Here is a 22105-nt window from a genome sequence, read left to right as displayed (position 1 = left end):
CTAAAATAAATACATAAATGACACCATGTCCTGGACTGCATTTGTCCCACAGATGAAGGCTTGCTGCCTGTCCCCCAAGTGAGGCAGGACGCGTTAGCCAGGCTGTGTGTCTGTTCATAGAGCCTCCCAGAGCCCTGCAGAGCTGGCCTGTGTCTATTGTCTGTCTACATCCAGGTCAGTTTGACTTTCCTTTTGTCTCTTCAGTCAGCCCCTGAGTAAACCTGGAGGAGTCAGCCCCTCCTCTATATTTAGACTGTGGGAGCTGAAAGTCACAGTGGGGGGCGCTCCCCCAGTGCTCCAAAGTGATGTCCTTGCGTCTCCTTAAAGACTCTGTAGAGCCTACTTTCTTGGAGGTGTACCTGGCTCGTCAAGGCTATGCTGGGTCACTGTTGCACTCTATCCTTGGCCTTCTTCAAACGGCACATCAGAGGGGTGACCCTGAGCACCCTGTGACCACCTGCTTCTCCCCACACCTGCACACCCACTAATTCGCTCTTCTCCATGTTCAGTGCCGCTTCCTCTGCTTCATTGTGACAGTCGCGAGGGGACGTGGATTGTGTGGCCCACAGCTGTGTTCCCAGTGCCAAACATGTTGTCAAGCTCAGCCTTAGCATGTGTTAAGCAAGACTTCTCAGGCTTTATCTTACGCTCTGCTCTCTTGTTACCCATCTAGGGTTAGCTTTTTATGAAGAAGGCCTCGGCTGCAGTTTATTCTGTGTGCCTACCAGGGTGCTTTACTTAGAGGCAATAGTCAGTGAGTGATTTCTGAGTGACTGAGTCAAGGAACTAATCAAAGGGCTGAATGAGGACGATAGGGAGACTTGGACAGCAGTCCTTCCCACTGCAGTCAGAATAGATAGGTTCTCACCATGCAGAGCTCTTCACCCTCTTTAGTTTGCCCATGTGCTCGCAGACAGTAGATACAGGTCTTGCCTGGCACATTAGCCCCAGTTCCTATTGTCTTGCAGATTCGCATCCTTTTTTTTCTAGTCTCCAATGCCAGACACCATTTGGGGTGCCGCAGTGGATGCAGGGATGTGTCAACTCCAGACGCTGACATCCTTGACCCAAGGGAGATGAGAATCTTCATCCACAGTTAACGACAATGCAGAGCTGGTGTTGGGAGTGCTGTGGGAGTCAGGGATGGGGGAGATCACTTCCCTCGAGGCTCATCATGGAGATTTGGGGGAAGATGAGCCTCAGAGGATTGGTACTACTTAAAATACAGTCCCATAGGATATTTCAAGGTGAGGGCTAAAAGCTGTACTATGCTATTTCCAGGACATATTGAACCCCTTTTGCTGGGAGTTGGTGAACCCTTGCTGTATGTGGCACCTCTACAGAGAGGCCGTGTTTTACATGGGTGCCCTCATGGGTGAAATGGTGACAAGGCAAGGTTCAGTAACTTGTCATGGTTATATACTTGACAAGTGGCAAAGTTGAAATACTAACTCAGGTGGCATAAATACAAGCGTGAACTCAACTGTTACAGCACTATCTCCCATCAACAATAATTATGACAGGTGTGCACATACCAAGCACTTCTAGGTCACAGACTAGGGTGGCTGATTTAATCTTCATAAACTTAATACTCAGGCACTGTCTCTATCGTCACATTGCAGATGAGGCAATCGAGAGCTAGAGGATTCGAATAGTTCTCTCCGTGTCATATGGCTGTTGAGTGGATGAGCTGAAATTTGAGCCCAGTGATACTTCACACCCTCACTTTTAAATACTGCAGCAAGATGTCTGGCTGGATTTGTAGGCTGGAAACATGACGGAAAATCAAGATCTTGGGGTTTATTTTATAATAAACAGCTGGTGCTGAGCCTGTGCAGGGTAGGGAGACAGAAAGGGTCATCCAGGGCTAATGCCTGGGGGACTGGAACTTGGTGGTGTCTTTAAAGGAAAGAATTACCACAGAATGAGAGAAAAGTTGGGGTGCAGAGATGTGAAGAGGGTGCTGCTATTAGGTGTGCAGTTTGAGGTGAGGAAGGATTCAAGCCGAGGGCTTCACTAGAAAGGGTGTTGAGGGAACCATCCACAGGAAAGCGAAGGCTGAAGTTGTGGAATTGGCTTTGAGTACTGGACAAGAGGCATCCATGTGCAGGAAATCTTTATGAAGCAGAATTAAACAGACTGCCCAAATCATATATCTGCAGCCTGCCAATGGCCACACTGCCTCTGAAGGGCTTTTCAAACCTACCATGCCTGGAACTGTAGAGGTGGGAAGGCAGGTGAGATGGAGCACTCTTTACCTCCGGCTTGTTTGCCGGGAGTAACGGCTCTTCCTTTGGAGATTCTCTTTGCAGAATGTGGGTGTACATAGCCATGTCCGGTGGGAGTGTGGAAGTGAGGACTGCTGAACCAAAGCCCGATAGCCTGGGTGCTGGACAGGCTCTGTTAGCAGATGGAAAGGAGCATAAAAGCTTGTGGTTATTGGCAGACAAACCCCAGGCAAACTGTGAGCATATTCCAAGCTACAGAGCGAGCAATGCGTGAGGCTAGGAGGAACCATGTGCCACAAGATGGTGGTTAGCATCCCTGGTTTGTGGAGACCATAGATCCCATTCTAGAGATGAGGATGTCTCAGCATGCTCCATCTGTCCCAACTATAAACTTCACAAGGAAATTGGGACTGGGGAGAAAGGGTCCCTACAGAGGCCATAAGGTTAGGAAGTGAGTAGCAGCCACCTTCGGATGGGAGCTGTGACAATTTACATGTGAACCTTTTGAAGTGGCAGAGGCTTTAAATGAACTAAAGAGGACATTTCCTAAGTCCTGCTGGAGACAGATGGCCAGTCAGTTGCTTTTGGATGACTGCAGAGTCCCTGTGGTCCATCCACTCTGTTCAGTGTGGCCAAAATGGGGCAGCCAGATTCCTTAACTCCTCTCTGAACCTGTTCCCTCCCTCTGTCAAGAAAGAGTCACTCTATTTCTTATGTAGTGTGGACTAGGAAGCCAACCATCAGGGCCCAGTGTTTTTATGATAATAATTCCCAAGGGACTTCTGAGCTGGCGATTCTATCAGTTAAGCTGATTGCCACAAACAGTTTTTCTCCATTTCCAGTGAAATAGATACCACAAGACACAGTATTCCTTTCTGTAGTTAACTGAGTAAAATCCCACATTAGTCAATGGCTGGTAAGCCTTAGAAAGGATGAAGACAGCACAAACATTTGGGGTACATTAAGTATTGCTCAAAGATACCACAACATCACATCCTGTAGGACACACTGTCTCCTGCTCCGTCTGTGAGCTAGCAGTTCAGTATTTGTGCCAGGCACAGTAATCGCTGCAGAGTCCACAAAGACATGGAAAAAACCTTGAGTTTTCTGCAGCTCTGGGGAAGATCTGCTTCCCTGGTGAACTTGTCTGCCTAGAGACTGCACGTTGATGGCTTGTGTACCATCAATGACAGGCATTTTCTCTGAGACTGGGCTGTATCTCAGCTCTGCCAACATCTACCCTTTTTTTTTTTCTTTGAACAAGTATTTTTTTTTTATTTTTATTTTTATTTTGCAATACAATTCAGTTCTACATATCAGCCATGGATTCCCTTGTTCTCCCCACTCCGGCCCCCCTCACCTTCCCCCCAGACCACCCCCCATTCCCACCTCCTCCAGGGCAAAGCCTCCCCCGCGGACTGAGATCAACCTGGTAGACTCAGTCCAGGTAGGTCCAGTCCCCTCCTCCTAGGCCGAGCCAAGTGATCCTGCATAGGCCCCAGGTTTCAAACAGCCAACTCATGCAATGAGCACAGGACCCGGTCCCACTGCCTGGATGCCTCCCAAACAGATCAAGCCAATCAAATGTCTCACCCATTCAGAGGGCAACATCTACCCTTTTTGATAGCCACTCAGGGTAGTTCTAAAGAACATTTTTTTTGACTGGGCTGTGCAATAGGATGCCTTTGGCTTCCACTTTTGTAACTTTCTAGTCTCGTTTGAACGATTTTCTCCATCTGGAATTCTTGGAGTAGCTTTTAACTTTATTCATTTATTTTTTCTTTTCCGTCCCCTCCTGTATTCGTTGACTTTCTTGCTTGTGGTTAGTTTGTCTACAGGGTGGCAAATGGACTCCAGCTTGCTCCCTCTAGTTTGCCCTGTCTTCGGGAGCTGGAAGGCCAGGCTTGTCAGGACCTGTATCAACAGAGACACAGACAACACCAGGGGAGGTGGAAGCTTGAGGCCCCTCTCAGGCTTCTGGCATTTTCTAGGCACACCGTAGCCATGTGTGTTTTGGCCCGCTTACTGCTGGCTTTGGGGTGTGTCTTTTCCCTATCCTGTGTTTCACTGCCCTGTTTCTCTGCCCTGCAGGAGTGGACTCAAGTTTCTGTGGCTCCTGGAGCTACAGTGGACTAAATGTAAGGAAGAGTCTTGGGATAGGAGGACTCCTAGGGTGACAGGTGTGTCTGTGGATCCTGAACAGCTGTGTCTTGTGGGCCAGTCTTATGCCTGATAACCCCAAAGATAGGAGATGTTGGCCAAGAGTATTCCTATCAGACTGGATTAAGAATTTTTAGCGAAATCTTTTATAATTTTGTTTTATTTGTGTGTATGTTCATGAGCATATGTACATGTGGGCACCTGCATGTGGACATGTGGAGGCCACTGGACAACACTGATGTTGTTCCTCCCCAGGTACCATCTGTCATTTGTTTTGTTTTTAAGACAAAGTCTCTCATGAGCCTGGGGTGCCCTGATTGGCTAGATCACCTGGCAGTGAGTTCCAGGACCCGCTTGTCTCTGCCCTCCCCACTGCTGGAGTTACAGACATGTGTTGCCCATTGTGGGTGTTGGGGATTTGAACGCAGATCCTCGAGCTCACAGGGCAGGGCAAGCTCTGCACTCCCCTGACTCCACTGCACTGTCATCTTGGCCCCAGGGAAGTCTTTTAACCATCGTGAGAAGGAACGTAAACTACAGTGATGTCTTCACTTGGCTATTATATGTTATATGTTCCCTGTATTGTCTCAAAAGCATTCTTTACTTCCTGCTTTGCTTCAGAATTTTAAAAACAATTTTGCCAGATATAATTCGGCATCTCTGGTGGGACCCTCTGGGCTCCTACCCTTCTTTCCTCTCTCCAGAGGCATCCACAGCCCTGAACTTGGTGATATTCATTACTATGTTTTTATTCATCAGCATACATTTTTTTAAATCCCTTAATAGTAAGTAGAGTTCTTTTGCATGAGTAACTTTATGGCAGCAGTGTAGCACTGTACATATCTTTAGTTCCTTGCTTTTCTTATTTGCTATTCTATTTGTGATATGTATCTATCCTCACACCAGTTTATTTACTTTTCCATGCTGTACAACAGCTATTGACACTCTATGGCCCACTATTTGCTTTTGTAAATAAAGTTTTGTTAGAAGACAGCAGTGTCCTTTGTTTATGAATTATCGGTATAATAGCCAAGTGAAGACATCACAATATAGATGAAATCAAATGGCTAACAAACTTCAGTTATGTAACTGTAAGTGGTCCTTTACAGGAAAACCTAATTTAGGTTGTAGACTGTTTCATTGTTATAACTCTATCTGATATTTGGGTCAATTCTATTTTTTTTTTCTGATAGTGGCTTCAGTATACATTTTTTGTTTGTTTTAGGGTCTCTTTCGCGCAGGAGATGGAATTACTAGCTATTAATAAACTGATCTCCAACGTGGGCCCACCAACTGCTTCCCTTTCAGAGTCCAGGAGAGAGCCTCCCCCTCCACATCATCATCAACAACCTATGCTTTAGGACCTTAGGGCCAGTCTGATGCTTTGTTACACACATTGGCAAGGTTTTACTGACCATTTAGCAGACCCTTTTATGGGAAATGCTTTCTGTGTCCTTTGTCTGTTTTTCTGCCTTGCTGACTTTTGCCTTTTGTTGTCAAAGTTAGTTCTTTATATATTCTGGTGCTGGTCCTGTTGGTTGAACTCATTAAAATTAACCTATGTCTTATTTTTCAAACACACACATAGAAGCATATGCAGACCTATAGTGTGCCTGTGCACAGATAAGCAGTCACACACAAGACAGAGACTGTTTTTCCTTGGGAAAGTTTGAAAGCCTCTGAGACTGACACCCTCACAGTGTCTCCACACACAGTGTCTCCAGGAGGTTGATGTGAGCTTGCCTCACCCACCTCCTGGACCAGTCAGCCTATCCTTCCAGGCTGTTTGAGTGAGTTGATTGGTATTGATGTTTTAACTGCATAGTCATGACCTTCCAGGGTGTAGAGAAGCTGAAGGCCACTGTGCTGAGATGCTGATGAGCAGAAGGCTGGGTTTGAAGATTTGCCATGGACAAAAACCAAATGTGATTTGTGGTTTTGGATTCCCCCATTTGGGTTTTGGCTGTAGTCAGACCATGGTTCCAGCTTGATTAACTTGAGCCGTTCTCTGGCCCACAGTGATTTAAATCATTAACTCTTCCCTTATCAGGCTGGATGACTGTTGTTTGATTTTACACTGGTCCCTTATCCTTAGAACCCAGATCTCCAGCTTACCCCATGCCCCTAGTTCCTCTGACCTTTCAAATTAGACTTTCCCCCTTGAATGAAAAGGCAAAAACAATCTTGTCATGCTTCAGGTTTTTATAAGCATGGAAGTTGACCGAGTCCACAAAGCTATGGTGTCTGAGTTTTTAAACGAAGCTTGGGAGGAGTGGAGCATACACCCTCCAGTCCAGGACCACCGAGAGGCATCGGGCCTGACTTGGCTTAGACTACACAGAGCCTTAGGGCCGGGCCTGGTGCCTCTCTGGTTCTGTTCTTGCCACATGCAGTCTAGGTACAGGCTTAGTTCCTTCCTAGAGGTCCATGACAACCCCACATCATCATCATCATCATCATCACCACTGTCCTTCCTTCTCTAGGCCATACACACTGGGCGTCTAGGACATAGCTAGATGACTCAGCTAGTGAACCACACATAAACAGCCTCACAGAAAATCAGTCCATCTCTAGCAGTCTGCCTTATTTCCCTGTCCCTTGCAAGGAAATGAGGACAAGACTCGGCCCAGGACCGTGTTTTCAATCAGTGGCTGAGTAGAAATGCTCTAGTAGCTGTGTTTGGTGGCTCACACTTTTAATCCTAGCACTCTGCATCATGTCAGATGTGGACGTTTCTTGTCAGTCTCTTATGATGCTGAAATTAATGCAGGACTGACGCAATGGGCCTGCTACTGCCGCAGCCTCAGAACATTGCTGTTTAGCCTAGAAGAACAGCACACCTGGTCACCCTCTGCACTTGTCCATGTGTGCTTTTAATAATTTTAGAGCATTGGGCCACACATTGCTGTTTCCACTGGATCTCATAAGATTATGGAGCTGATCCTCACTACAGAGAAAGGAGCTGAGGGTTGGGATTAGTTATTGTTTGTTTGTTTGTTTTTAAATAAGGTCTACTATATAGACCCGCTTGCCTTGAACTCACAGAGACCCAGAGACCCACCTGCCTTTGGCCCTGGAGTATTAGAATTGAATTGAAGGTGTGAGCCACCACACACAGCAACTAGAAACATTTCTACTCAGCCACATCACTGATTGGAAACAGGGCCTTGTCCCCATTGTCATGCATGGAATGGGGAAGCAAGACAAACTATTGTAGAAATACTATTTTCCTAGGGAGATTGGGTCCGTGCTCTTCACTAGTTTTGTGTCTGCCTCATATTGTGCAGTTGGCATCCCTTTCCTGATGCCCAGCACTGTGATTTCTTTTAAGGTCCCTGTAAGGGCCTTGAACAGGTGCCCCAGGGAGGTGCTACTCAAGAGAGAGTCCCTGCATAAATTCAGGAAGAAATGAAGGCTGTCGCTATGCTAGTAGGCCCGGAAGAATGAAGAGTCTGATCTACAGACAAGGCATCAGAGGGACTGTGGCAATAGTTCAGTTAGTGAAGTACTTTCCACACGAGCATAGCAACCTAAGCAGATCTGCAGCATCCACTCACTTGTGTGCGTGGTTGCTGATCTGTGTTCTCAGCCCTGTGAAGTGGGGATGGAGTAGAGACAGGAAGAACTCCTGAACTTGCTGCCTCACCCATCTAGCTAATCGATAAGCTCCAGTTCCAGTGCGAGACCCTGCCTCAAAAATAAGGTGGAGAGCAACTAAGGAAGACGCCTGCTATTGACCTCAGGACTCTGCCCACATGCACATACACAGAAGCACACGCACATAACAAGGACAGACAGATACACACACACACACACACTATTTTTTAAAGCTCGAAGGAGGGAGAAGATGTAAGAACTGCTCATAGCTCATGAATCTCATCAGCTGGTGTAGATGTAACCAACGGTCTTATTAAATAAGAAACACAGAGCCAATTCAGAGAAGAAAGCCAAGAGGTCAGAGCTAAGAGCCTCACCCTTCCTGATTCAGGGATCCTCTTCAGCCAAGAGAGCTCTCCGAAAGGGACCTACTTCCTGTGTGTATGTCTTTATATACTCTAGCTGTTCTGTCTTCTCATTGGTTGTAAACCCAAACATGTGACTGCCTCGTCACTGCCTGTATGTACCGCCCTCCAGGTCTTTAAAGGCATGCGCCACCGCCGCCACGCACTTGCTATGGCTCTAATAGCTCTGACCCCCAGGCAACTTTATTTATTAACATACAATTAAAATCACATTTCAGTACAAGTAAAATACCACCACAAGCTGGTCCCTTCCTTAGAGGCAGAAGGTCCCCAAGTTGACTGCTGCTTCTGCCTCTGCTGTTCTCCTGTCACCAGCCATCCCCTGTAGACTCCACAAATAAAGTCCATGAGTTCTAAACTCTGCCTCAGATTCAACATAGGGTTGACTGTTTAGAGGAGGCTTTGACCTCTGGCTATGTTGGTGTGGTCACAGGACACCATAACAGTGACCTGGAGAGGGGTTTAGAAGGGGACAGAATAAAGCTTATCTTGTCCAGGTCATAGGCTGGCCAGTCTCTGGGATGGACTATGCATATAACCTGACCCTGCTGCTCCTCTGACTAGAGAAGTCTCCTGGGTCCTCGGGGATAAGCTGGGCTCCCTGGTGATCCACTGTGTTCTCTCCCCACAGCAGCAAACCCACTGCTCTGCTCCACCGCCCGCTACCACTGCAGGAACGGCCTGTGCATTGACAAGAGCTTCATCTGCGACGGACAGAATAACTGCCAAGACAACAGTGATGAGGAGAGCTGCGAGAGTTCCCTAGGTGGGTGCTGCTCCCCCCCCCCCAAAAAAAAGGTGATTGGACACAGAGGTCAGACGTGGGAGGGAAGAGACGAGCAGCCACATCCTCTTCCTAAGAGCAGCTGTGGTGACATTTGTACTCGCCTTCATCCTGAGTGTTGTTAGTCTCGAAGCCATTGTGCCTGCCGTTTTGACTTTGGTATCCTTCATATGTTGAACACTATATATGCGTTTCTTCTATGGTCGTCCTTGGTTGTATTACAAGCCTACCGAATTGCTTTGCTGTGGTTTTCTGTGTTGTAGTGTTGTTGAGAGTCATGTGAGTCATTTCCCTCCGTCCCTCTTTAGGATGAATTCTGCAGAATGAGATGCCTGCACCAGTCATGACCACATTTCTCCACACAGCTGGCTGAAATTTTCTCTTTGGTTTCGCTGCTGTGCCTGTCAGTTCTCCCCTGACAGCTCAGTCACATTCACAGTTGCTCTGGTTTTTGCTTTTTTTTCTTCTCATTTTCGTTAACTTAGTAGTCAGGAAATGATCGCCTTCCCAAACGCTGTCATCTGTGTGTCTGATTGTGAGGTGCACTAGCGCCCCCAGCGCCCCCTGGCGTCTGCTCACTGCTTGGTTCCCTCTTGTGTGGATTGCCCGTGCATAGAAACACTCTTGACTTGGGAGTTTTTGTGGAAACTGAAGGCTGCAGCTGAAAGCTGGGAGAGGAAGGACACTGAAAGATAAGGTCCCTCCTTCCTGTCAAGACTCACGGGATCTCATTCAGTGAACATGTCCTTCCTTCCTTCCTTCCTTCCTTCCTTCCTTCCTTCCTTCCTTCCTTCCTTCCTTCTCTCCCTTGAGTGCTCATTCTGTCTCTCTCTCTGTCTCTCTGTCTCTCTGTCTCTCTCTCTCTCTCTCTCTCTCTCTCTCTCTCTCTCTCTCTCTCTCTCTCTCTCTCTCGTATACCAAGGCTGTCCTCAGAACTTACTGCATACCCAAGAGTGACCTGGAACTTTTCTCCTCGTGTCCCTGGTTCTGGGATTACAGGCATAAGCCACTCACTGTGCCTGGTTTTCCTTGGTGCTGGGGACGCAACCCTGGGCTTCACGCATGCTAAGCAAATATTCTACCAACTGAACTGCATCCCCAGCTCCCAACATGTGTTTCTTCAGTGATGACAACAAAGTACAAAGCTTTTTAAGTGTGCATCTGTTTTAAGATATTCTGAAGAACAAGTGTTTCTAATGTTACAAATTGGCTCTATTTGTATGTGATCTCTCCTTCTCTCCATTAATAGTGTTATGTGACTACAGTTCACCCAGATTGTTGCTTATTGGTGGAGCTCATTTGTTTTTCCATGTTCTCCTGAGTGGGCATGTTTGTAGATTTAATAAAACTACAAGACAAGCGAGGTTTAACTGCTTGTAGTATGTTTGGAGGTGGACATAGGTAGGGAAAGTTCCTGGAGGACAAATAGAGGTTATTTTCAAGGTCCTCGCTTTTATTTTGGTTGCTGTTTATTATGTCATTATAAGTGCACGAATGAGTGAGCAAATGAGCCATCCTCACATCACCAGTGGGATGTGGACCGAGCAGGAATTAGGACCTCCAAAGTCTGTAGGACTGAGGGCCATAGAGAAGGTAAAACATGCATCAGACCGAGCCTTGCCAGAATCTGCAGGAAGGGCTCAGCGGGGCGAGTGGTAGTAGAAGTGGAAGGTTCTTTTATGGAAAACTTGCTGCTTGGGTGTGTTCTTCATCGGTGCTACAGTAAGAATACGTGTGCAGCCAGCCGCCACAGCCACTGCCACGTGTGGGGACTCCTGGAATGCAGGCCCTTGGGCCCCACTGCAGAACGAACAATCAGGTTGTATTTTAATACCGTGCTGGGTGGTTCTAATGCCCAAATCTTAGAGCAACTGCTCTGACCTAGCCCTAACCTCAGAGAGAGTTTGAGCTCACCATTTACCTAAGAAATTTTAAATTACTATGTGTGGCTATCCTTCACAAAGTCAAATTTTTATAAAGGAAAACATGTTGAGGTAGAGCCAGTGTCAAATGCCAACGGGGAATGGCAGTCACCGAGCTGAGTAAATAACCTGACAGGAGGTGTGGAGGATATTTTCCTGTGAAGACTTTCTTGCCTAGTTTCTGGTGTTCTTATGTATCTTAGCCTCACTTGTGCCTGAGTGTTTTCATGAAAAGAACTTCAGATCGAAGCTTTGAGTGAGGGATACTGATTTGTCTGGGCCATTGTTTTGCGTTCTACTGGGTGGTCATGTTGGAAAACCCCTTCTCCAGTTTCCTGTACGGTTTTACTGACTGAGTTATTGTTTATCCCTCAGAGGAATGACTGGTGACCCCTCGGCTATCTGGCTGAAGTTAGTCCTGTTAAATTCCGCTTCTTTTTTTCTGTTTCACTCCCACAGACACAAAGATTTGAGAAATAGTTGATGGTGCACCCAAGCTTTGCCTTTGGCTTCGGACATGATGGCTGTTGTGGTTCGTTTTGACTGTCAGTCTACCGTGGTGGATTCTGTCCCTCTGGGACTGTGAGCCAAAACAAACCTTTCTCTCTTAAGTAGCTTTGGTCAGAGCATTTTGTCATAGCAGTAGAAAAGTAATTAAGACACCCTGCCTCCCCCAGGACATGTGTGAAGTCACTCAGTATCAAACTAAAGACTTTGAACCATGTTGGTACAATCCTCCCCCCACCCAAAAAAAAAAAAAAAAACCATACAGGAAAAGAGAAAGGAAAAAGGTTTGGTGACAGACAAATACACAGTGACCTAACTTTTGAGGGACACTGCACATAGAGCTGTCTTTCCTTCTAAGTACCTAAATGACATCAGGGGATGAGTAACACCTCCATGTGAGGTGACCATTGTGCTGGGAATCTTTCCTAGCTACCAAGGTATGGAAGGTGTGTCCCTTTTGCCTTTCCAATCCCAGGCGTCCTAACTAGTAGCCCAGTGCCTCACCCATAATGGGGTCCATAAGTGTTGACAAGTGAGGAAAAAAATCTCTGTGTGGTTACCTGTGCTTATCTTGCACTCTGTGGTATCACACCGTGTCTTTGTTTCGGTGTGTGAATGAAAGTACCCGCAGTTTATTAAAGTCACGAGAAGTACTGATGTCATGTGTTCACTAGGAAAGTTTCTGCCATTCCATCTTAAGGATTGTGTCCCAAAGTAAGCACAAGATATGAGTAAGTCTTAGAGGTGAGTCCCATTGGTCAGCCTGTGTTTCTACATCCCTCCTGAGGTGTCTCTCTCCCTGCATCAAATGACAGTGTAGTATTCAGGGGTCCACTTTGTAGCCTCTAAATGGGAACTGCTTGCTAACTTTGCTGCATGCCTAATGGATGCCAGTCCTGTGAGAAATCTTCCCTGTACTGGGCTGTTGAGAGACAGGGCTCCATGCAGTGTCTTCCTAAAGCATCTCAAAGGCTTCTTCACTGGACAGAATGTACACTCATGCCTCATGGGATTCTCAGCGCTTTTCAGTGCGCCAGGTACTCAGCTCAGCGTCTCTACATGTGAGCTCACCCCCTGGGCTCCCTAGCCTTTGAAAAGTCCTTTGCTTTCAGTTGATGTGAGAAAAGAAAGAGAGGTTTTAACGTGTTTATTTGGAAGACGTGAATAAAACTGGCTTAAAGGCAAGGACATGAGTTGTTCAAAAAGCTTTCCTCCTAATCTGAGTAGGTGGAAATCAGCCTCCATCCACTGTGGATCCTCTCTGAAACCATCAACACAGTCTGCTAGGACCTGGGACCCAGGGGAGACTGTGGGAGTGTGTTGCAGCATGCTGTGTGTGATGCATTAAGAGACTTTGTGGTGGGCTCAGAGTTTATCAGGGCTTCACTGATCTGCACCGTCTCCTGCAGAAGATCCTTTCTGAAGGATAGCTTTGGGACAGCCTCACTGTGGCTATCCTATGCTTTGGAACTAGGATGCTGTGTATCTTAGATGTAGCAGCGGTGAACACCATGCTAATGACCTTGAAAATGCTACCAGAATGTGGCTTTGGTGTCTCACTGATGGCACTTCCTGACACTCATGCCTGTGTGTAATCCCACCTTTTTGTAAATGATCTGGATTGTTTGGCTAGTTCCTTCTCTCTTTCTCTGTCTCTTCCCTTTCTCTTGTTCTCTCTCTCTCTCCCCCCCTTTAAAAAATTGCTTAAAATTTACTATCTTAACTTTTGAAAAGTACTTTAACTTTTTAAAGTTCAGTGGCAGAAATTACTTTTCCATTATGAAACCAATTGCTAGGACTTTTACATCTTGAAATTCTGAGCGTATTTAAGAAACAAAGGGAAAACAACGTTCTCTACTCCAGCCCATAACCCTGGTAACCACTTTTCTACTCTCTCTTGATTAACTTGGTAGTTTCAGGTGTTTGTATAAGTAGAATCACATGACATTTGTCCTTTTTGTGACCACTTAGTTCATTTAGCATGTCATCAAGGTTCATCTATTTTATAGCATGGATGGCTGTTTCCTTCCTTTTAAAGGCCGAATAATGTTCCTTTTCATTGATATACCACATTTGATTTCTCTCTCAGTAAACACTTGGGACACTCCCACCTTTTGACTCTTGTGAATAATGCTGTGTGAACGGATGTACAAATTAGAACCTGCTTTTAACGAGAGAAATGCAGGAACGTGGCGGGGTTCCATTTCCAGGCTTAGGTCATGAGCGCCCCTTCCCTCTTACTCGGTCTTGCTTTCTCTGGTGAAAGCCTTTTCCATGTTGTCAGCTGCAACTGCAGAGGCTCCTGTGGCAGGGAGCTGGGCAGGACTCTAGCCTAAAGCCAGCAAGGAACTGATGTCTACCAGCAGCTGAGCTCAGAAGTGAGGCTGGAGGGGGAGCCTCCCCTGTGAAACCTCAGTTGTAGCCTTGCAGGGGACCCCAAGGTGTTAGATACCTTGTACACAGAGTCCCTCTCAAGGAGACTCTTGTGATTAGTGTTCTAGTCCCAGGTCTTGGTGATCAGTTTTGAAAGGGGCCCACACAGGACTTTATAGGAACTGCCCATGCTGGAATTCAAGCTTGGCCTCAGGGACCTTTGTCTACATCCTCCTTATGTTGTCCTGCTCTGTTCTCACAACCCCACCCTCATCCCAGGAGCCTGACCTCTTGCCCCCTCCTTCTGGATGAAGAGCTAAAGACTATGTAGGCCAAGTGTGTATGCAAGCAAGTAGGGAACTGAGGTGTGAACTTGCGTAGAGACTTGCTCCTCACCCTGCCCACCCCCACCCCCCTGTCACCTCTATCTTGTGGTACTCTAGAACTCCAGGAAGCAGTCTCGCTCCAAGTGCAGTGAGCTAAAAGAGGAGGAAGAACTGTGAAATGGGAATGTTCCTCCTCTTGGTGCTCACGTGTCTACTCAGTAAAGGAGTACCTCGCTGCTGGGCTTCCCACCCCCTATAGCATTTTTGAGGTGAGTTCTGCCTAGGGAGACACCCCAGCAAGGAGCTAGTGGGCGAGTTTCACACCTGGCAGAGCATCTTTATTTTCTTGCTGTGCCCTGGTGATAAGGCTTCAGGAGAATGGAAGGCTGTTTGAGGCTTGGCACCTCACCAGAAGCCAGCAATGACAGCTTTGTGCTGTTTCTTCTGCAGGTGGTGTGTGTGTGTGTGTGTGTGTGTGTGTGTGTGTGTGTGTGTGTGTGTGCGTGTGTGCATGTGTGGGTGTGTGATGTGTACATGCATACATCAGGGAAGGTGAGAGAGAGAGAGAGAGAGAGAGAGAGAGAGAGAGAGAGAGAGAGAGAGAGAGAGAGAGATGGAGCTTGGAATTTGAGTGTTAGCATTTCACAACTTGCACATTTCTCTCAGTCGATATGTGATGGGGAACCTGTCAGGTTCCAGGCCTGCAAGCATACTGGGATCTTGCTCTCTTGTTGAATTATGGCTTTTTCTCCTCAAAATTCATTTTTCAAAATCCAGACCCTGCCTGCAGTTCCATGGACTATGGCCATATTTAAGAATAGGATCATTGAAGATATAATTAGTTAGGATGAGGTCCCTTTAGGTTAGGGTGGGCCTCTGATATGACTAGTGTCCTTATAGTAAGGGAATTTAGGTGTCAGACATGCACACAGGGAGAACGTTGCAGGACATGAAAGCGGAAGAGGAGGGTGCTTACAGCAGAGATGGCCAAGAAACCAGAAGCCAGGAGAAGGACGTGGAGCAGACTGTCCTCACAGCCTTCAGAGGGAGCCCCTTCTCCAGCACCTTAACTTTGGGTTTCTAGTTTCCCACACTGTGCCACAGTAGATTTCTACTGTTGAACACCTCACCCACAAGTCAGTGCTACTGTTATGACAGTCCTACCCGGCTCCTGCAGAAGTGGCCCCTCACTAACACACAGCCACACCCTTTATGGGACACCAGAACTGGTAACAGATGTGAAGGGCTGGAGAGCCATCAAAGTGGACAGACCAAGTAACATGACCCAAGGGAGACAGGGGAGGGCCTGGAGCTACTGAGAAGAACCCTCTGGGGAGAGAGCTGGTCTGCCTCTGTGGAGGGTGGTACGGCCATGATGGGTTTGAAGGATACCTCTCAACCTGTATTTCAAGAGACTCGTTTCCTATACCTGTACCCCCCTTAGCTCCTAGCTCCTTAGCTCTGTCCCCAAGTGGCTCTGGAACTGGAGTTGGTGGAGGTGGAACCTCTGCACAAGGCCACTCCCCTCTTGTTTTCTTACCCCCTCTAGGCCTATTCTAGTTTCTTTTCTGTCACTGCGATAAGTACAGCTTAGCAGAAGAAAGGGTTTATTTTATTTCATCTTATATTTCCAAGTCCATCTTTCAGGTAAACCAGGACAGGAGGCATGCTGCTTGCTGGTTCCCTCTCTGGCTTGTTCTCTGGCTCATGCTTACCTAGCTTTCTTATATAGCCTAGGATCACGTGCCTAAGGATGGTGCCACCCACAGTGGGCTGAGCCTTCCTGTATCAGTGAACAATTAAGACAATTCCCACAGACATGTTCACAGGCCATTATAATCGAGATGATTCCCCAACCAAAGCTTTCCACTGAGGTAAGTGTAGGCTCTGTCACGCTGACAATGCCTTAGTCAATCTGTCTTTGTGGGGCCCTGATACATTACTGGAGCCTGTGCTTATAGGGAATATGTTTATGGCTAGTTGATAGAACCAAGGAGAAAGTGTCTTGGTGGCATCTGGTCACCATATCCAGCTACCACTGCTAACTCTGTGGATTCTGTGCTTTTTTACAAACATTTATGGTCTATGGAAAGAATTGTTACTTAGCTAATGTTGAACTTTAGAATGTGGTCTTCCCCCATGGGCCCGCTCTGCTGTCTACTGTGCAGTGGATTGGATTACCATTCTCAATTCTTTGCTCTCTGAGACCCTTTCACTGTACTGGCAGAATGAATGGCCAAAGAAAATGCCTCTGCTCATGAGTCTCAGGCTTTCTTTGACCAGTGGAATGTTGACTGACATAAGGAGACCCAAGGCATGCAGTGTGCTTACTAAAGTGCAGGGTTCCTGTGCTGGCCAGTCTTAGGTCAACTTGACACAAGCTAGAGTCACCTGAAAGGAAGGAACCTCTGTAACTTGAGTTTTCCTGCCTGGCCCACAGTCAGGACAAATCTCTCTCACCTGCCAGTACCACAGCTGCTCAGACCCAACCAAGTAAACACAGAGACTTATATTGCTTACAAACTGTATGGCCGTGCCAGGCTTCTTGCTAACTGTTCTTATATCTTAAATTAATCCATTTCTATAAATCTATACCTTGCCACGTGGCTCATGGCTTACCGGCATCTTCACATGCTGCTTGTCATGGCAGCGGCTGGCAGTGTCTCCTTCCTCTGCCTTCTACTTCCCAGAATTCTCCTCTCTCCTTGTCCTGCCTATACTTCCTGCCTGGCCACTGGCCAATCAGTGTTTTGTTTATATAGAACGATATCCACAGCAAACCTCAATTGAGAAAATGCTTCCATAAGATCCATCTGTGAGGCATTTTCTTAATTAGTGATTGGTGGGGGAGTGTTCAACCCATTGTGAGTGATACCATCTCTGGGCTGGTAGTCATGGGTTCTATAAAAAAGCAGGCTGAACAAGCCATGAGGAGCAAGTCAGAAGCAGTACCCCTCCATGGTCTCTGCATCAGCTCCTGCCTCTGAGTTCCTGCCCTGCTTGAGTTCCTGCCCTGATTTCTTTTGGTGATGAACAGTGATGTGGAAATGTAAGCCGAATAACCCTTTCCTCCCAACTTGCTTTTTGGTCATGGTGTTTCATTGCGGCAATAGAAACCCTAAGACAGTTCCTTGCATTTCAGTAGTCTCCAGACTACTAGAACCTCACCCCAAAATGAAAACAGAGAAAATGGTTGTGTGGGCTTGAGGTAGGCTAGAGTATCTGTCACCCTGGTAGAAGTGTGTGGGCCTGAGGCTGTTCACTTCATGGCAGCAGGAAACAGAAGGATGACAGAACAGAGCGAAGTTACACCTTTCACAGGCATGCTACTGGAGGCACACTTTCTCCAATTAACCCCCACCCCCACATGCACCTTCACCCCACCTGCACCCCCACCTGCACCCTCACCCCCACCTGCACCCTCACGGTCTCACTGTTCAACCTGGTTAGCTCAGAGCTCTCATGATCTAGTCCTCTCTAGAAATGCCCTCATAGGCATGCCCAGTGGTATGCTGTGGGAATTCTCACTGTCCCTTAGACCGTCAGATTGGTAGTCAAGATTTAACTATCATGTGAGGGTGTTAACAGTGAGAGTAGTTGAGCCACTATTTTTAGGGAGGAAGTAAAATCTGAATCAACAAGGCATAGTGACAAAGTGAACGAGGCCATCAAGAAGGAAGGTGGGCTGTGTGGACCACTGCAGGGACAGTAGTTTGGTGGACTGGAGGCTCTGTGAGGAACTGGCCAGTTGTGCTTGCTTTCTGTTTTACGGCCTCAAGCCGCGCACCAGTCCGCATCATTGAGAGGAAAAAGCATGTATGGTTTGGAAGACCTTTGCTGTCTGTCACTAAACACATCCAAGCGACAGAGCCACTAAAGATAACTACTAGACATGTAGTAGAGAGCTTGGGATGGGGGAGCTGCTCATTTTAGCCTACTTCTTCTAAGTAGGGATGGCAAAGAGATCGCTACGAAGAAAAATCTAGGTTAATATATGACCCAGAGTGTCACACAACCTGGGATTTGATGGGTGGATGTTGTTTGTCCTAAGACTGTGGCTATCCAGTGATGTCAAGAACTTCCTTCAAGGGGTCCTAAGGAAAAGTCATCCCTTAAAGATTTCACTCAGCCGGGCGGTGGTGGCGCACGCCTTTAATCCCAGCACTCGGGAGGCAGAGCCAGGCGGATCTCTGTGAGTTCGAGGCCAGCCTGGACTACCAAGTGAGTTCCAGGAAAGGCGCAAAGCTACACAGAGAAACCCTGTCTCGAAAAACCAAAAAAAAAAAAAAAAAAAAAAAAAAAAGATTTCACTCAGCTTTAGTTGGATGAAGACTGCTGGAGGTCCATTTAGCAAGAGGAATAATAAGAAAGCCGGTTTTTTCCCCCCCTTCTGCTTTTAATTTAAGAATTTGAAATCCCAGCTGGGCTGGGAAAGACAGAAAATGCTGACTTCATTGGAAGAAACAGAAGGAGGCTGGGAGCGGCTGATTGCCGCTTTTCTGTACCGTGGGCTTTTCTTCGTGGTAATTGAGTGTTTGCATCCGAATTGTCCTTCCTTTAACCACTGCAGCAGGAGTTTGAAGATTTCTGAAACACCCCTCATTTGGAAGCAAATCAGACCGATTCTGCACTCATGGCAGTAATTGCTTCCTGGTCTCTTACCCACAGTGATAATCTGCTGAGCTGCTGCTGAAGTCTCCCCATGCCTATCTTGCACAAGCCCTGGCCTCTCTCCTTCTTCTGGTCCCTGGGGAATGGGAGAGGCTAACCTAGACATTTGCAGAGTGTGCCTTGTCTGAGTGGAAGGACCAGGTTTCAGGGAAGTGGGGTCACCTGTTCAATTGACTGCTTCTCTCTCTCTCTCTCTCTGAGTCTGCTCTGCAGGGTCTCATAGCCCGGGGCAGCTGTGTTACTGGAGGATGCAGGAACATCTCCATCCATAGACTGATTGTGACCCTCAACTTGCTGACTCCATCAACACTCTCCTCTGTTGACCCTTCCTAGCACTCATTCCTACATCATATTTATATTGTCTGAGACTGACCAGCCCCTCCCAGCACTGGAGGAAATTCAAAGCCAGATCAGATCAAAGTTGCTCACAGTTTTGCAATGGAGAAACATAATCCTCTCCTGATAATTACCCTAAAGTGTGATAAATGTTGTAACAGAGAATGAACCGACCTCTGGGAAAGCAGCGGGCAGGTATAGGATGGCAGGATTTTTTTGGCAGGGTATGGTGAAACTTCTGAGAAATGAACTCTTTGCCCAGTCAGTCAGGATAAATAAAAGTGGATACAGATACATGTGTGGGGCTGGGCCTCTAGACAAATGGAAGAATATATCCAGAGACAGAACTTATGTGGCTGAGGACATGGCTCAATGTGTAAGAACTCTTGGTCTGCAAGCATGAAGACCCAAGTCTGAATCCCAGCACTCACATAAAAAGCTTGGCATGGCTGCCAGTGAGACAGTCTGCCCTCATCAGGTTCCAAAAGGTGCTCCAGCAGGTGCTCCAACAGTTCCTATTTCCCAGACCTCAGACCAGAAGCCACAAGGGGGAAGACCAGGTAGTCTTGAAGGTAGTGACCAAGGGGTTGCACGCACACTTTTGGTGACCTGAACTTAGTCATGTGATCACACCTAAGCTGCAAGGGAAGCAGGAAAATCTTTCCTTTCTCACAGTGCCTAGCCCAAACTCAAGAATTCATATCAGGAAAAGGATAAATACTGGAAATTATTTAATCCCAGAATCTACTGCACACCATTTTAACTTGAACCAATAGTTCAAAGATTAATTTGGGGAAACATGTCCACAGACTTTTGGGACAAGTATTGCTGCTTTGACTGGCATCAATCCATTTAGCCTGAGAGACAACGCTGATGCACTTTTCCCTCTGAGGGTCCCACAAGCCACCTGGGCCAGCGCTGGAGTACTCCGCAATGCCAGCATGCTGCACTCCTGGCAGTGCCCCGGGCACGCCCTGTGATGCTGACCCCTTTCAGCCACCCCAGATGTCAAGTCGAAGGTGTTTCCCATATTTGTTTCTTCCTCCATAAGCTAATTTGTTCTAAAGCTGTGGTGACCCTTGGAGAGCCATGCTTTTATCTTGGTTTTGGAACGGGACCAAGGTTTTAGTTCATCTTCAGATGACAGAAACCTGACTCTGGTTGTGCCTTTTTTTTTTTTTTTTTTTTTTGCACAGAGGTCAGCTGGCCCCCAATTTAGGTCAATTTGCATCTGAAGGACAGATACTTTGTCCTCCTTAGCTGATCTGTCAGACTGCTCTTTCCCAGGTGGCTCAGAACCTTTTATAGATTTTCCCTCAACCTCACTCTGGTGTGCCAATGCCTGCCTGCTTCTCTTGAGGAACATGCTGTGGTTTGGGAGGAAGTGACTGGAGTGCATCCTTCTTCCCAGTGCAAGCCCCCACCTCATCGATGGTCCCTTCCCTTCTGTCTTTATTCCTGCCTCAGTCTGGCCCTCTTAAAGTGAGGTCACAAATTCTTTGGCACCTCTCCCTTTGGGATTTGGAGCTGTGTCCCCTTTCCCAGAAACTGGCTCAGCTTTTGTGACACAGCAAAGTATGTCGTGTTGAGATTCATGACACCCAGTCACAGGATACAAGAGGCCACAGGGCTTCTTATCTGGACTGTGCTTTCGTCAGGCTTCTGTTGTTATATAAAGATGGTGGACAAGGCTGCCATGCTGTGAGGAAGCCCAAGCCAGTCTTCACAAAACGTCCACAAGAGTTGCACGAAGAGAGAGATGCTTGTAGGGCCACTGGCACTTCAGCCTCAGTTCAGCTTCAACCACACTAGTCTGTCTGTCTGTCTGTCACAAAGCTTGAGGCTCCAAACAAGAATAGACTTCACTCTGCAGAATTTTAAATCACAGAACCTGTGAGAGTTTACATGTCATTGTTAGAAGCCCTTCAGTGTGAGATTGCTCAATGTACAGAAGTAGGTCATTAGAACCACACTCCATCAGAAAGCTACGTCCCTAGACCACTGATATCTCTGCCTGGGTCGAGGACTGGTCAGAACTCACCCCTGCCGTTTTACTTTCTCCACAGACCGCCCTCCCCTCATTTCCTGTTGACTTCCTCAGATCCTTGCATCACTGAGCTCTCTCTAAGGGGGTGAGGCTGGGCACCTAGGCTGGGAAGGCTGCCCTCCGATCCTGCCCTGCCCTGTCTCATCTCGCAAAGCTCTTCTGGCCACATTCCCTAAGTGATGCCCTGCTCCTTCTCCACATGGTGTTTTTGACAGGAGCTGAGCCATAATGTCTAACCCATTCTTTGTTGGCATGAGATGGAAACGGGAATGAGGTTTATTCTTCATGCCAGCCCTGCACTAGGCAGGGAAGACGACTCTGTTGAAGTTCCTCAACCAGTCTGATCCTCTTCAACACAAGACAACTATTGCCTGCCTCCAGGGCTGCTGAGAGGAAATGTGAGAGCAGCCTGCAGGCTGCTTAGCAGGCACTACTAAGTGTGGGTGTCATTCCCGTGAGCCACCAGGCCTCCTGTGTAACCAAGTGCCATTGAGCTCCAGCCTTAATGATCTTTGTAGAAACACCAAATTCCAAACAAGCTGCTGAGGTCACAGCGGACTGTGCCCTGGATGGGTGACAAAACCTTCTTCCATCCTGCTTCCCAGCAAGGATCCTGGGTCAGGCTTGGTTCCATCTGGCATCTTGCCTCATGGCCTTATGAAAGTGGAAATGACAGTGGAACATTCTAGGGTGTGAACACCCAGATGCAGCTAGAGATGGAGCACAGTG

General features: G+C 47.2%; 1 protein-coding gene across 3 annotated transcripts in view; it reads left to right on the top strand.

Moving 5' to 3' along the window:
• The window catches only part of Ldlrad3 (low density lipoprotein receptor class A domain containing 3), a 243748-nt gene that overhangs the window by 123139 nt on the left and 98504 nt on the right, over positions 1-22105 (top strand). For 2 of the 3 annotated variants that reach the window (XM_052723119.1, XM_052723116.1), the window contains exon 4: positions 9042-9176. In XM_052723119.1, the coding sequence (XP_052579079.1) occupies positions 9042-9176 (135 nt within the window). The remainder of the gene's footprint in view (positions 1-9041; positions 9177-22105) is intronic. The other variant, XM_052723118.1, reaches the window with a different exon arrangement.

This window comes from Peromyscus californicus, unplaced genomic scaffold, assembly GCF_007827085.1.
Source record: "Peromyscus californicus insignis strain IS unplaced genomic scaffold, ASM782708v3 Scaffold_7__1_contigs__length_154581171, whole genome shotgun sequence".
Taxonomy (NCBI): Eukaryota; Metazoa; Chordata; class Mammalia; order Rodentia; family Cricetidae; genus Peromyscus; species Peromyscus californicus.
The sequence above is the reverse complement of the archived record's forward strand: the minus strand, read 5'-3'. Positions and strand labels throughout refer to the sequence as shown.